This window comes from Mytilus californianus, unplaced genomic scaffold (assembly GCF_021869535.1).
Source record: "Mytilus californianus isolate M0D057914Y unplaced genomic scaffold, xbMytCali1.0.p SCAF_5, whole genome shotgun sequence".
NCBI lineage: Eukaryota > Metazoa > Mollusca > Bivalvia > Mytilida > Mytilidae > Mytilus > Mytilus californianus.
The window spans coordinates 104,664,405-104,678,749 of NW_026262701.1; the positions used below are offsets into that span (position 1 = coordinate 104,664,405).

At 35.5% G+C, this 14,345-nt stretch overlaps 1 protein-coding gene across 1 annotated transcript in view; it reads right to left on the reverse strand.

Moving 5' to 3' along the window:
- Positions 1-8,350: 8,350 nt before the first annotated feature.
- LOC127700426 (ATP-dependent RNA helicase DDX1-like) overlaps positions 8,351-14,345 on the reverse strand; it is a 270,402-nt gene continuing 264,407 nt past the window's right edge. Inside the window, exons 26-28 of the mRNA XM_052203879.1 lie at positions 13,296-13,394; positions 11,291-11,411; positions 8,351-8,721 (exon numbers count right to left, since the gene is read on the reverse strand). Of these exons, the coding sequence (XP_052059839.1) occupies positions 8,597-8,721; positions 11,291-11,411; positions 13,296-13,394 (345 nt within the window). The 3' untranslated portion in view covers positions 8,351-8,596. The remainder of the gene's footprint in view (positions 8,722-11,290; positions 11,412-13,295; positions 13,395-14,345) is intronic.

The window sequence follows — 14,345 nt, forward strand, 5'->3', positions numbered from 1 at the left end:
TATAAGCAATATATTAACTTTATTTGGAATATATATTGATTTTACGTGTACATGTCAGTATGGCAGGTTGCATTTGACCTTGACCTCAATTTCACGTTGCAGTCCTATTCTAAGATACTATAAGGAATAGGTCAACTATATTTGGTGTATGGAATGATTTTAAGGTGTACGTGTCTGTCTGGCTTGGTTTATTTGACCTTGACTTGTATTATTGATAATGTTAAGTTTATGTGATACTTGTTTGAATTTTATCTTTAGGACTATCAACATAAAATCAAACATGGTTAGTAAAGCAGGCGAGACATTAAGCGTGTGCACTCTTGTTATTAGCTTGCCTGAATTCCCATTGTGCTTCTTGTTTGAGTCTTTTATATCTATCAATGCCTTTTTTTTTACCTTTTTGTTTTCCTGGCCTTCTATGGGATTTTTGTTTCTAGTTTATTTTCCGTCTGATGGTGGTGTTTATCCATGGATGATTGTGGACTCATTTTTGTTGGTACTCGCTTGCCTATGGAATTTTGAATGGCTTTGTTGAATGCTTGCCACATACAGTCAACATTTCTGTCCATGGTCTTCGTTTGTCTTGTGTATTTCTGTTTTTTCCATAAATATATTTTTCTTCTCACTGACTATAGTTGAAATGGTTTGCATGCTAAATCTAGAAGGACGATATCATGGTCACTATTATTTATTGATGGTTAGGGTTTGCATCTTAGCTTGAATGCTGAATGAGAGGTTAGTATTAAATCCAGAGTGTTGTCCTAAAGTCTACAATTTATTCTAATCAATTGTCGGTTACAATCTCCAAGAAAGTTTGGTTTGGTCCTGATAGGATATTGCCTGCTTGTGATGGTTTGTTGTGACATTTAATGTCTGGTAGGTTGAAGTCTCCTCCAAAAAATATATTCTAAAGTTTTATTCCGATGGTATTAATTTCATTTTTTTTAGTCCAGATAGTTGTCGTTCGTCCGATCTGGTGGTTGATAAAAAGCACCCCCAAGCAATCACTTTTCCCCTTCTAGATTTATTGTTCAAGTTATTAATTCTTGGTCTTTGCTGTGTGTGATGTTCCCTAGCTGTAACGATTTTTTTAGCAGCAATCATAACTCCTCCATGACGGCCTTTAGGGCGAGCTCTGCGTTTTATATCATAGTTAAGGTAATTCGAGATTATCTCGCTTGATTTGATGCTTTGATCTAACCATGTTTCTGTGCCTATGATTATATCAGGTTCAGCTGAATCAATAATTCTTTCTAGTAGTTTACCACTTTTCCTTAGGCTTTGGAAATTGATGTTTAATATTCTTAACAGTCTCTTTGGTACTGGTTTGATTTTTGTTGGTTTTGGTGATGATGTCATGATTGGTATATCGGCACTAAAAGAACAGGTAAACGATATGATATTTATACTTAATCTTGATGTTGACGGGATGAATGATTCAGATATACTCTCTACCATTAACGGACTGGTTGATATGTTTAGAGTTGAATGTTTGCTGTCGTCTCCATTTGATATGAAACATATTTTTGTAGGGTTGTTTAGTTTGGAACAAGAAAGATATGCCCAAGTGTCTTCACTTTTGCCGGAATTTCTGAATTCTGTTGTTGACATTCAAAAGCAGTTTATGTGTGTCCATTGTCGCAGGCATCGTAGGGTATAGATTCCAACTTGCATGCTTTCTGGCAAAATCTGTATATCTTAACCATCTAGGACTTGAAAGGTCTTTTACTTGTCTTTATCCAGTAGTAAATGTGCATCGTTGAAGTGTCTGGGTTAATTAGTTGCTCGGTCAAAGATATGGTCATCCCTTTTATAGCTTAGACTGTAGGGTAAGTATTATGTGATGTGCAATGAAATGTGTTCTTGTTCAAAGATTACGTGTTAGGATGAAGATTGTACAAACATGTCTATCATTGTGTGGGTATCTTAATGATATAGGCAAGTACTTACTAGATGAAATGATGCTTCAAACTGGGTCTTTTTATGTCTCTTGTTTTTCGAGGTCTGTATGTTTGTTACATTTTGATATTGACAATATTGGAAAATCAATAAATAAAATCTCAGCGTCCTGGTATTCATAAACAATATTGATAGCTCTTTTATATAGTTTTTCTATATTTTGGGTTCTCAAGAGAGAGGCGAAAATACAGTAGGGAAATTCAAACTCATAAGTCGAAAACAAAATGGTTTGGCAAAAAACGAAAAACGACGACAAGACAAACAACAGAACAACAAACACAACATAGACAACGAAAGACTTTGCAACACGAACCACACGAAACCGGGGGATATTAGGTGCTCCGGAAGAATAAGCAAATCATGCTCCACATGTGGCATCCGTCGTGTTGCTCACGTTATCACAAATTCGGAAGGTCACACTCGAGGAAAAGACGGGATTGTGGTTACGACAATTGGAACATATCCGTCGTCATCTGTGAAACAGATATTCCATAACGGGCAACAAACTCGTGATGGCGTCCGTCAAAATTGCCAAAAGGATTAATTCAACTTAACCACTTTTAGCTCTTGGTTCAATAGCTTCCTTGTTAGCAACAATCATCTATCAAATAAATCATGATATGAAAGGCAAGCTCTGGAATATCTTATCAACTCGGATATATATACTCCACATGCAGGCGCTGTCGGAATGTTGCTTCATTGAAATAGAATGTTCACAATTGGGAAGCTGAAATTATCTCTTTTGTCCTAAAATTGTTTATAACCGTCTCTTATTTTTAATTTCTAAATGTAATTCAAGCTATGAGGCATCTTATCTGCATCTGTTGTATCCTTTATTTCAAGTTCGATGGGATAGATGCGTTCAATAGTCACCATACTTTGAATAATTTAGTGAGAGGTTATCATCTTTATAGCGGGAAGCCTGCTTTGATTACTGATAAAATTGAATTTAATCACGTAAAAATAGGTTTCGAGGAGCACTTGGAAGACCCAGCAATATAAAGTTGTGTGCATGGACACTTATGTGATTAAGGTATCCAATACAATGAGGTCGAAGGGAGATCTTTGGTTGAAATTCAAAAGGAACAAACAACAGACCTATGAATATTCAGGATTTCCTCCTTGGTATGCGTCGTTTGGGTATATGTTGAGTTTCTAAGTGAACTGTCAATACCTATTTCCTTAATTAATTAGTTTATGTGAAGTGATTTACACACAAATACGATAACGTTCTGGGCTATATCTGCGAGGACAACATATTTGTCATGGAAGTAGGATAGGTGCTTAACAAAATAAGTTGTGTTTCCAATTGATGGATTTAGGCTAACGATATTTCGGGCCTTTGGATAATACATTTAGCAAAGAAGTGTAATTGACAATGTTCAAGTCACCAGTAATAACGTGACCAGCCAGATCATATATAAATGGAGAGCTGGCACAGGTGCAATCAGAATTCGTCAATGAGATCCTGCAATAGCTGTTTGTAATTGAAACATTTTAGTTGCAATTGGTTTGGTATAGGTATGAGAGATGATAGGTACAGACTGATCTTTAGAAGTAGGGAGGTATTTCGAGTGAACTGATTTGTGAAGAAATATATTGCCCAAATTGATGACATCAATATCTTTGTTGGCAAAGGAAATTTTTAGAAAGGATCTTTTCTTCTTTTCCAATGCAAACCGGTATGAAAAGTCTGTGACTGACAATATCTGAGATGATAGCTGTAAGTTCGTATTGGTTTAAATGGGGGATTGTAACATAAGTTGAACAGAGAATAAAGTTTTGAAAGGGGTAGTAAATAAAGCATCGTGCTAATATGACGATTCAATGCACCAAATATCGCTATTCGATTTCTTTTAGTATCTAAAATTTGCCTCGGAAAACTCAACTTGACCAATGAACCCAATCTAAATTAAATTAAATCCTTTAGTTGCTCACAACATATCAGAACGGGATTAATTAAAGGATTTAATTCTAATTATATTGCAAATAAACCATGAAAGTAAGGTTGTCAGATGAACACGGTCAGACAGATATGTACACCTTTCGCATATGGTTGACCTATTGCTTATAGTATCTGAGAAGCGGACCAAACAACTGAAAATTATTATTGACCAATGGACCATGAAAATGAAGTCCAGGACTAATAATACCTGCCAGACAGACATGCACACCCTCAAAATCATTCCATACACTCAATATAGTTGACCTATTGCTTAAAGTATTTGTAAAACAGACCAACAAAAAAAAACACAAAAAAAAGATGTGTCTGACAACACCAATGGCTCAAGCTTTCTTATAATGTGTGAATATACTTTTCGAGAGCATTTTAGGTAACTGCTAGTTTTTAAAGAGTTCTACTGTTCTAATTTTCGCTATTTTTGTGCTGTGTATTATTTTCATATTTCACTGTTTTGTTTTTATTTCTGATAGGTTAGTTCTGTGGTGTCCAGTGAATTTCATAGTTCTTGAATAATGCTTTGGTTCTTTCACTTCTATCTGTTTGTTAGCTTTACTTGTTTATTTAGTAAGCTAAGCATTTATGACCTTAATACTAGTACACTTTTTGTCCTCGGAGCCTTGTGCTTGTGTGTATTAGTTTCATAAACTTTGGAAGAGAGGCGAAATATACCAAAGGGACATTCAAACTCATGTCGAAAAAAAAAACTGAAAACGTCATGGCTAAAAAAGAAAAAGACCAACAGACAAACAATAGTACACACAACGCAAAATAGAAAATTAAAGACTGAGCAACACGAACCCCATCAAAAACTGGAGGTGATCTCAGTAGCTCCAGAAGGGTAAGCAGATCCTGCTCCACATGTTGCACCCGTCGTGTTGCTCATGCTAGTACAAACCCGGTAATAAGTCTAATACGGTACTTCACAATCGGTGAAAAGGGGACGGGATTTAAGTTAAGACATTTGGAACAAATCCGTTATCATCTGTGAAACAGATATTCCATAACGGTCAAACAACTCGTGATGGCGTCCGTAAAGTTTACTTAGGGATGATTTTAACTTCACCACTTGAAACTCTTGGTTTAATAGCTTCCTTGTGAGCAGTAACCCTCTACCAAGGAAATCATGATAGGAAATACAAGCCCTGGAATATCGTATCAACTGGGAGATATATACTGCTGAAATGTTGCTACATAGAAATGGAAAGTTCACAATTGCGAAGCTGACATCATCTCAAACAAGTTTTGTTTTCAACCTACCCTCATTGTCAATTTCTAGATGCAAGTCAAGATATGAGGTAGACTTAACTGTATCTGTTGTATCCTTTATCTCAAGTTCGATGGGATAGATGCGTTCAACATAGTCACAAAATTTCGAATTATTTAGTGAGAGAACATCATCTATATAGCGGAAAGTAAAGTTAAAGGATACTGCTTACTTCTTTTCTTTCTTCCTAAGAAGTTCCCGTATGAAGTCAGCCTCTAAGAATAAAGGAACAAGTCGACAAGAAGAGGGGCACAGTTGGTTCCCATGGGAAAGCCGATTGTTTGTTGAAAAACATGTCCTCCAAACGTAATAAATATGTTGTCAATCAAGAAATCAAGCATCTTGATAATGTCAGTTTCAGAGAATTTTTTGTTTGAATCAGTGTGATTTTTTACAAAGTAGAATTTATCCCTCCCTATGACCAGATACTTGCATCAACGTTGGTCATTGAAACAAAGCAGGACCAACTCTTTCAATTTGTCTTTCAGTTTGGAATGGGGAATACTTGTATAAAGAGTAAAAAAGTCAAATGTTTTAATACTATTGCAAGATGAAAGAGTCTTAGATTGATTGTATGTACTCTAAAAGATCTGTGGAATTTTTTAGTATCCACATCTGATTCATGCCACCTCTAGAATAGGAAGTTTCACAATAACGTTGAAGCCCGGCTTTGATTGCTGATAAAATTGATGTTAATAATTTGGAAAGAGGTTTCGTGGAGCACTTGGAAGACCCAGCAATATAACGATGTTTGAAAGGACACTTGTGTAGTCTAGGTATCCAATACAGTGATATACAACAACAGACCTACGATTATTCAGGATTTCCTCTTTGGTAAGTGTCGTGGGGGTATATGTTGAGTTTCCAAGTGAACTGTCAATACCTCATTCATTTATCAAGCAGTTTATGTAATGTGATTTACAAACAAAAACCATGTTGTTTGGGGCTATATCTGTGAGGACAACAACATATTTGTCATGGAGGCAGGACTAGTGTTTTGCAACATTTGGTTCTTTAAAGATTGATGTAGCATGGGTTTTCATAGACCCATTCAGGTTCTTAATTCTGTATTGTATCAACGACCTCACAGCCTTAATGCATTCAGAAAGAGTATCTACGTCTTCTTTCTCGTGTTTAACCCATTGCCTGGCATAATCCTCGACTGAATCATCAGTATTTTGAAGTTGTGTTTCCAATTGTTGATTTACAATTCAGATCACAGTAGCTTCTGGTAAAATAAAGACTTTTTAGTTAAATTGCTAGTGAATTGAGCATCTGTTATTAAAATTTTACAGGTTTTGCAGTCTTCAATGAGGCAAAATTCAGTTAGAGAGATGAAATGAAATATGTTTATTTGGTCAAGTAAGCATCCATTACCTTAATAGTAGCTAAGTAAAGATCTCAAAGTTTTGTCCTCTTAACATTGTGTATGAGTTTCATAACCTTTAAATGAGGCAAACTTAAGTAGAAGTGGGGAAAAGAAAAAATTGCAATTTTCCAAAAAAAAAAAGAAATTTTCCAAGTTATAAAGGGGCACAACTCTAGAACAATAAATGACATACTGCCTAAATTTGAATTCTGTCTGCCAGTTTTGGTTCTTAGCATTGTGTATAAGTTTCAAAGAATTTGTATGTGGCAAATTAGATAAGAGTGCGGAAACGAAAAAAATTGCAATTTTCCAAGTTATAAAGGGGCATAACACTACGATGGTAAGTGACCCACTGCCCAAATTCTAATTCTGTCTGCGAGTTTTTGTTCTTAATTGTGTATGAGATTCATAAAATTTAGATGAGGAAAACTTAAGTTAAGAGTGTGGAAATGAAAATGGGAAGGACTGAAGGACAAAAAACAGTCAAGGGTAACACTTAATGCCCCCTTTGCCTAGCAACGGGGGCATGATAAAATAGGAAAATGTATGAGGACACGAATGCCCCCGTTCAAGCTTGCTTATAATACATGAAAATACTTTTTGAGAGCATTTGTGTGAGTTCTATTGTTTTAGTCTTGGATATTTTTGTGCTGTGTGTTATTTTCATATTTTCACTGTTTTTTTGTTTGTTTCTGATGTAATAAGTTTCTGATAAGTTCTGTCGTGTCCATTGAATTTCTCAGTTCTTGAATAATGCTTTGGTTTTTTTACTTCTAATCTCTTTGTTAGCTTTACTTGTTTATTTGGTAAACTAAGCATGTATGACCTTAACAGTAGCTAAGTAAAGATCACAACTTTTTGTCCTCTGAGCATTGTGTATGAATTTCATGACCTTAAAATGAGGCAAACTTAAGTGAGAGTGCGAAAATGAAATAATTGCAATTATTCAAGATATAAAAAGGCATAACTCTTGACTCATTGCCCAAATTCAAACTGTGGTTCTAAGCATTGTGTACGAGTTTCATAAAATGCACGAGACAAACTGAAGTTAGGGTGTGGAAATGAAAATTTGCAATTTTCCAAGTTAAAAAGGGGCATAACTCTAGAACAGTAAGTGACTCACTGCCCAAATTCGAACGCTGTGTGAGATTTTATTTCTTAGCATTGTGTATGATTTTCATAAAATTTGAATGACCCCTTTCCCTACTGGGGGGAGGGAATGGCGGCATAAAAAGTAATTCTACATCGGCCAATGGACCATTAAAATGAGGTCAAGGTCAGAAGAAACCTGCCAAACTAAGATATTCCTTAATATTTTTTCTGAGAAATGGACCTAATCACATAACTTTAACCTTGATTACTGATCCAAAAAATGAGATCAAGGTCAAGTGAACCCTTCTTGATGGACATGAAGACCTTGCAAGGAACCTATATACCAACAATAGTTATTCTTCTTATCATAGTAAGTGAGAATAACCTCTGAAATATAAAGCTTTATACAAATATTTTATGTCACCACTGTCTGATTTTAATCCCTATGTCTCGCATTCTGCCACTTTCGTCACAGGCGACACAAAAACTACAGTGCATATTTAATTAAGACAATTATGAATCAATGCTCAGTTATTCTCACCCCTTAGGGGTTTAATAACAGGATTAACAATTATATGTTATAAACCTTAAATAATTCCAGATTTCTTTCATATGTGAACATTATTTCAAGAGTAAATCTATGAATATTTCTGAATGAAAATGTAGCGTGAATGGGGTAAAATAACGACAACAGAATCCATAACAATGTTCTTATTCCATTTATTTATATACTTTTATCCCCGTAAGATATATTCTTAACATAACAATTGCACCAAAAAGCACTATTAAAGGATTGCAATCATATTTGGCTGCACAACTATGAATGTCTGATATTCTCTGCAGTCAGGCTAATTAAACTGAAAATGTTGAAGCTTAATATGAACATAATCTCAGGACCTAAGGAACATTTAACATCGGGATTACTGTGGATCTAAAAATATATGTCCAATTATCTAGTCATGAACTTTTTCCTGTATTTAAGATCTATAAATGACGTCTGAGCTCTCTTTTCTAGTTCTGCCAATTCTTTAACAGCAGGAGCCAATGTTTCTATGTGACCTTTGTACGACCCACCTGTAAAACAAACAATAAGAGATATTGTAATGCATGTCTTAAGCCAACCATTACTGTGTTAATCAAACTACAACATTAACTAAATATCATATAATTAATATTTAAATTTCTGAAAATCAGTAATTGGTCTTTAAAATAGATTCCACCATACCATAAGCATAGCACAGTAAATATAGTCTTGCAATTGTTGTAAAATAAGCAAAAATATCTATAGAGCAGTCTTGACAACACCTATTGTTGTTAACCGAGGCAGATGAATAACATTTCAGGTTTTTTATTTGATGGGTCCTGAAAATGCCCGAAACAATTGCCACTGGGTGGAAAGCAAGCAACAATCAATCCATTTTTTTATGCCCCCTTTTTAAAGTGGGCAGTATAGTTATGGTGATGGGACTGTACTACCTTCTCACATTTGTATCCACTACTCAGTACTGCTTCTGATCTACAAGACAGAATTATGTAAATCTTTCGCAGAAACTTACTCATATTATGCACTTTTGCTAATCCAGTTATATTTCTTCCTACAAGTGATTTCTGGGGTTAACTTCAGCATTATATAGACTATAGTATATAACATCCCCTTCTCATCCTAACCCCGTAATCAGAAACTTCACAACACAATGTACAATGTCATTGGCATCTATGATTTCCCCCAAATAAATCATGGACCCTGCAAGGGGTGGGTATCATTTTGTTAGCTTTGCTTGAAGTGCTTCTAGTGAGTCCTTGCAATATGGCTGCAAAATGTGAAAATATGTTTCAAACTCGAAATTTTACTTTATCTTAAAATCTGAATCAAACATGAAGTTTCACCTGAATTGTAACTCAACATTTACTGGATCTTTAACTTGAACTAGAACTGACACTTTAACTTGGAACTCTGACGATGGTTAAACACACTTATAAAATCCATATTGCAAGTGAAACATATAGATTAAGATTACTATACCATAGATTTACTTCAGTTCTGTCAGAGTAATTTTGATGACAATTTTGAAAACAGCTCTTAATTAAAAAAAAACTGAAATCAGCCATTTTCTAACAACTTTCCCCCCACTCCTAACCACTAAATCTGAAACCTACCTCCAACTTTCCCCCACTCCTAATCACTTAATCTGAAACCTACCTCCAACTTTCCCCCACTCTTAATCACTTAATCTGAAACCTACCTCCAACATTCCCCCACTCCTAATGACTAAATCTGAAACCTACCTCCAACTTTCCCCCACTCCTAACCACTTAATCTGAAACCTACCTCCAACATTCCCCCACTCCTAATCACTTAATCTGAAACCTACCTCCAAATTTCCCCCATTCCTAACCACTTAATCTGAAACCTACCTCCAACATTCTCCCCCCCCCCTCAAGTCCTTACCACTTAATCTGAAACGAACCTCCAACATTCCCCCACTCCTAATCACTTAATCTGAAACCTACCTCCAACTTTCCCCAACTCCTTATCACTTAATCTGAAACCTACCTCCAACTTTCCCCCACTCCTAATCACTTAATCTGAAACCTACCTCCAACTTTCCCCAACTCCTTATCACTTAATCTGAAACCTACCTTAAACTTTCCCCCACTCCTAATCACTTAATCTGAAACCTACCTCCAACTTTCTCCCACTCCTTATCACTTAATCTGAAACCTACCTCAAACTTTCCCTCAAAGTTTCATAATTGTAACTCAACATTTACTGGATCTTTAACTTGAACTAGAACTGACACTTTAACTTGGAACTCTGACGATGGTTAAACACACTTATAAAATCCATATTGCAAGTGAAACATATAGATTAAGATTACTATACCATAGATTTACTTCAGTTCTGTCAGAGTAATTTTGATGACAATTTTGAAAACAGCTCTTAATAAAAAAAAAAAACTGAAATCAGCCATTTTCTAACAACTTTCCCCCCCACTCCTAACCACTAAATCTGAAACCTACCTCCAACTTTCCCCCACTCCTAATCACTTAATTTGAAACCTACCTCCAACTTTCCCCCACTCCTAATAACTTAATCTGAAACCTACCTCCAACTTTCCCCCACTCCTAACCACTTAATCTGAAACCTACCTCCAACTTTCCCCCACTCCTAACCACTTAATCTGAAACCTACCTCCAACATTCTCCCCCCCCCCCCCTCAAGTCCTTACCACTTAATCTGAAACGAACCTCCAACATTCCCCCACTCCTAATCACTTAATCTGAAACCTACCTCCAACTTTCCCCAACTCCTTATCACTTAATCTGAAACCTACCTCAAACTTTCCCCCACTCCTAATCACTTAATCTGAAACCTACCTCCAACTTTCCCCCACTCCTTATCACTTAATCTGAAACCTACCTCAAACTTTCCCCCACTCCTTACCACTTAATCTGAAACCTACCTCCAACTTTCCCCCACTCCTTATCACTTAATCTGAAACCTACCTCCAACAATCCCCCCACTCCTTATCACTTAATCTGAAACCTACCTCCAACAATCCCCCCACACTCCTAATCACTTAATCTGAAACCTACCTCCAACAATCCCCCCACACTCCTAATCACTTAATCTGAAACCTACCTCCAACTTTCCTCCTCTGGCCATATGTTACTTTGCCATCAAATTCATTAATAGCAACTTTCATATCAGGCTTTACTGAATCAATGGTTATATCAAGGTGCTCCTGTATATCTGATATTAACTGTAACAGACAGAAAGAGAGTTTTACTTAAATTATCATTTTATAATAAATATAAAAACCATAACATTTTGAGAAGGTCATAACACATGATACATATTGGGAGAGTTTCATTCATAACTTAAAGACAACTTCTCTAATACTACATTGTACATGTATCATCAATAAGTGCAAAAATGTCCCTCAAAACATTTATAGTTACCCAGATGATTATAAATTATTTTTCTTTCACACTAAGGAGATTAAAGTAGATCACAAAAACAACTTTCTTTAGACAGAATTTTTCATTATTTGTTTCAATCACTTTTCATTAGAAAGCTAGCTAAAATGACCATTTCATCTGGCAGTTTATTATATTGTTGTTTTACACTTCATCACTTGATAAAGGATTATCTTAACATTTTTTTTTTAGCAGAACCAGTTAAACAATATTAGACAAGAGTGCACACGCTGAAATGTCTTGCCTGCTGTATTGACCATTGATTTTATGCTGATAGTTTTAAAGAAAAAGGTTTTACTAAAATTATCACATAAACTTAACATTTTTAAAGGTCTAACGACAATAAGGTCAAAGTCAAAATAAATCTTGTCAGACAGACATGTACACCTTACAATTATTCCATACATCAAATATAGTTGACCTATTGAATTGCTTAAAGTAATTGAAAAACAGCCAAAACACAAAAACTTTAACCATGAAAATGAGGTCAAGGTCAGATGATATCTGCCAGACAGACATGTTCACCTTACAATAGTTCCATACACCAAATACAGTAGACCTATTGCTTTTAGTACTTGAAAAACAGACCAGACACAAAACCTTAACATCGACCAATGAACCATGAAAATGAAGTCAGATGAAACCTGCCAGACTGACATGCACCCCCTTACAATCATTCCATAAAACATATATAGTTGACCTACTCCTAATATTTGAGAAACTGACCTAAATACATAACTTTAATCTTGATCACTGTTCTATAAAATGAGGTCGAGGTCAGGTGAACCCTGTCTAAGGGACATGTTACAGCAGTCTGCATCAAAATCTTTTACAACTACTAGTCCGAAAACCAATGTTTCAATATTTTTCTAAACAAAATTTTGCAAATACTTACTTACATTGGGGCCTAGGTGGCCGAGTGGTCTAAGTAGTCCAACTACTGTTTCACTAGCCATTCAACACTGAGGTTGTGAGTTCGAATCCTGCACAGGGCAGGTGCACTCTACTCCAATCTTAATTGACCAGGATTGTTAGTTTTCCTACCGAAGAGTCGGTGGTTCTCTCCAGGCACTCTAGCTTCCTCCACCAATAAAAACTGACCACCACGAAATAGCACAATAGTGTTGAAAGTGGCGTTAAACACCAAACAATCAATTATTCATGCAGACATTGCAAGGAACCCATATACCAAATATAGTTACAGATAAATGTATCAGATATCAGAATCAAAGTTCTTATTATTGTGATACCCACCCAGTTGTATCATTCACATTAATAAAAACCTCGCAATAATGTACATGGTTAACAATTTTTCTTACGAAAATAAAGGTATTTTACTCTTATAAAATAATGTACATGGTTAACAATTTTTCTTACGAAAATAAAGGTATTTTACTCTTATAAAACCTATTTTCTTGCAAAGTACTATAGATTGATTGATTTTTGGTGTTTTAACACCATTTTCATCACTATTGGTTATTTTGTTGCCGCCAGTTTTATTGGTGGAGGAAGCCAGAGTGGCTGGGGAGAACCACCAACCTTCAGCTGGAAAACTGGCAATCTTAATCAATAAACACTTGAGTCGAATGCACATACCATGTGAGGGGCTCAAACTCACAAACTCACTGTTGGCAGGCTAGTGGTACAGTAGCAGATCTTATAAATACCTTTGGTTCATCATACCAGATACAACATCCACCGTAATCAGTCAGATTTGTGTTATAGCATCCTTTCCCTCTTGTGTTGCAGTTAGAATGGTACCATACCTGTCAATACAGAAATAAAACTGAGTTTACATATTTATGGTCAGATATTGTTGTAAGCTTAAACATGTACCGACTCAGGTCAAAAATTGCTGTAGTCTTTTGTAAGCTTATGTAGATTGATGTTAGTAAATATGTGCAGACTAAATAAAAATCACTTTTGTACAGACAACAACTGACTAATTGCCTTGGTTCATTGTTTTGTTTAAATGGGTGGACAAAATCTAAATCTCTCTAGGTATAGCTGAGATTTTGCTGAGGATTTCTATGTAAGGTTTTGAGTTTTGATTCATATAGTTTCAATAAAAACAAGACCAATACCAATACTGGATCTGACCCTGTGTCACTGCATGTAATTGATTGAGGTTGCATGTATACTGAGGCATAACTGATCATTCCCTTTCATCGAAGGCAAGAAAACTTTGACGAGAACTCTACTTGTACAATGAGTGTTGTAAAATTTCAAACAGGAAGTGGCTTCATGGCAGATGAAAAATTGCTTACTTGCTACAACTCAAAACTAGTAAGTTGCAGACCACATATAAAATTATTCCCTTCATGAAAAATTTGACTAAAATTTCCTTGTACAATGAGGGTTGTAAAATTTCAAACTATTGGCAAACAGGAATTTGCTGCACAGTGGATGTAAAAATTGCTTACTTGCTACAACTAAAAATTATCAAGCTGCAGACCAAATATTAAACAATTCCCCTTTATAGAAGCCTTTATATAAACTTTGAAGAAAATTGTCATTGTACAAAGAGTATTTCAAACTATTAGCAAACAGCAAGTTGCTACATGGAGGATGTAAAAAAATGTTTACTCACTACTCAACATTAAAAAGCTGCAGAACAAATATTAAATCATTCCCTTTCATATAGAAGCCAAGAAAACTTTGACTCATACAGTTCTTTGGTCAATGGGAAAATGACCATTAATGTATAAAGCATGTCT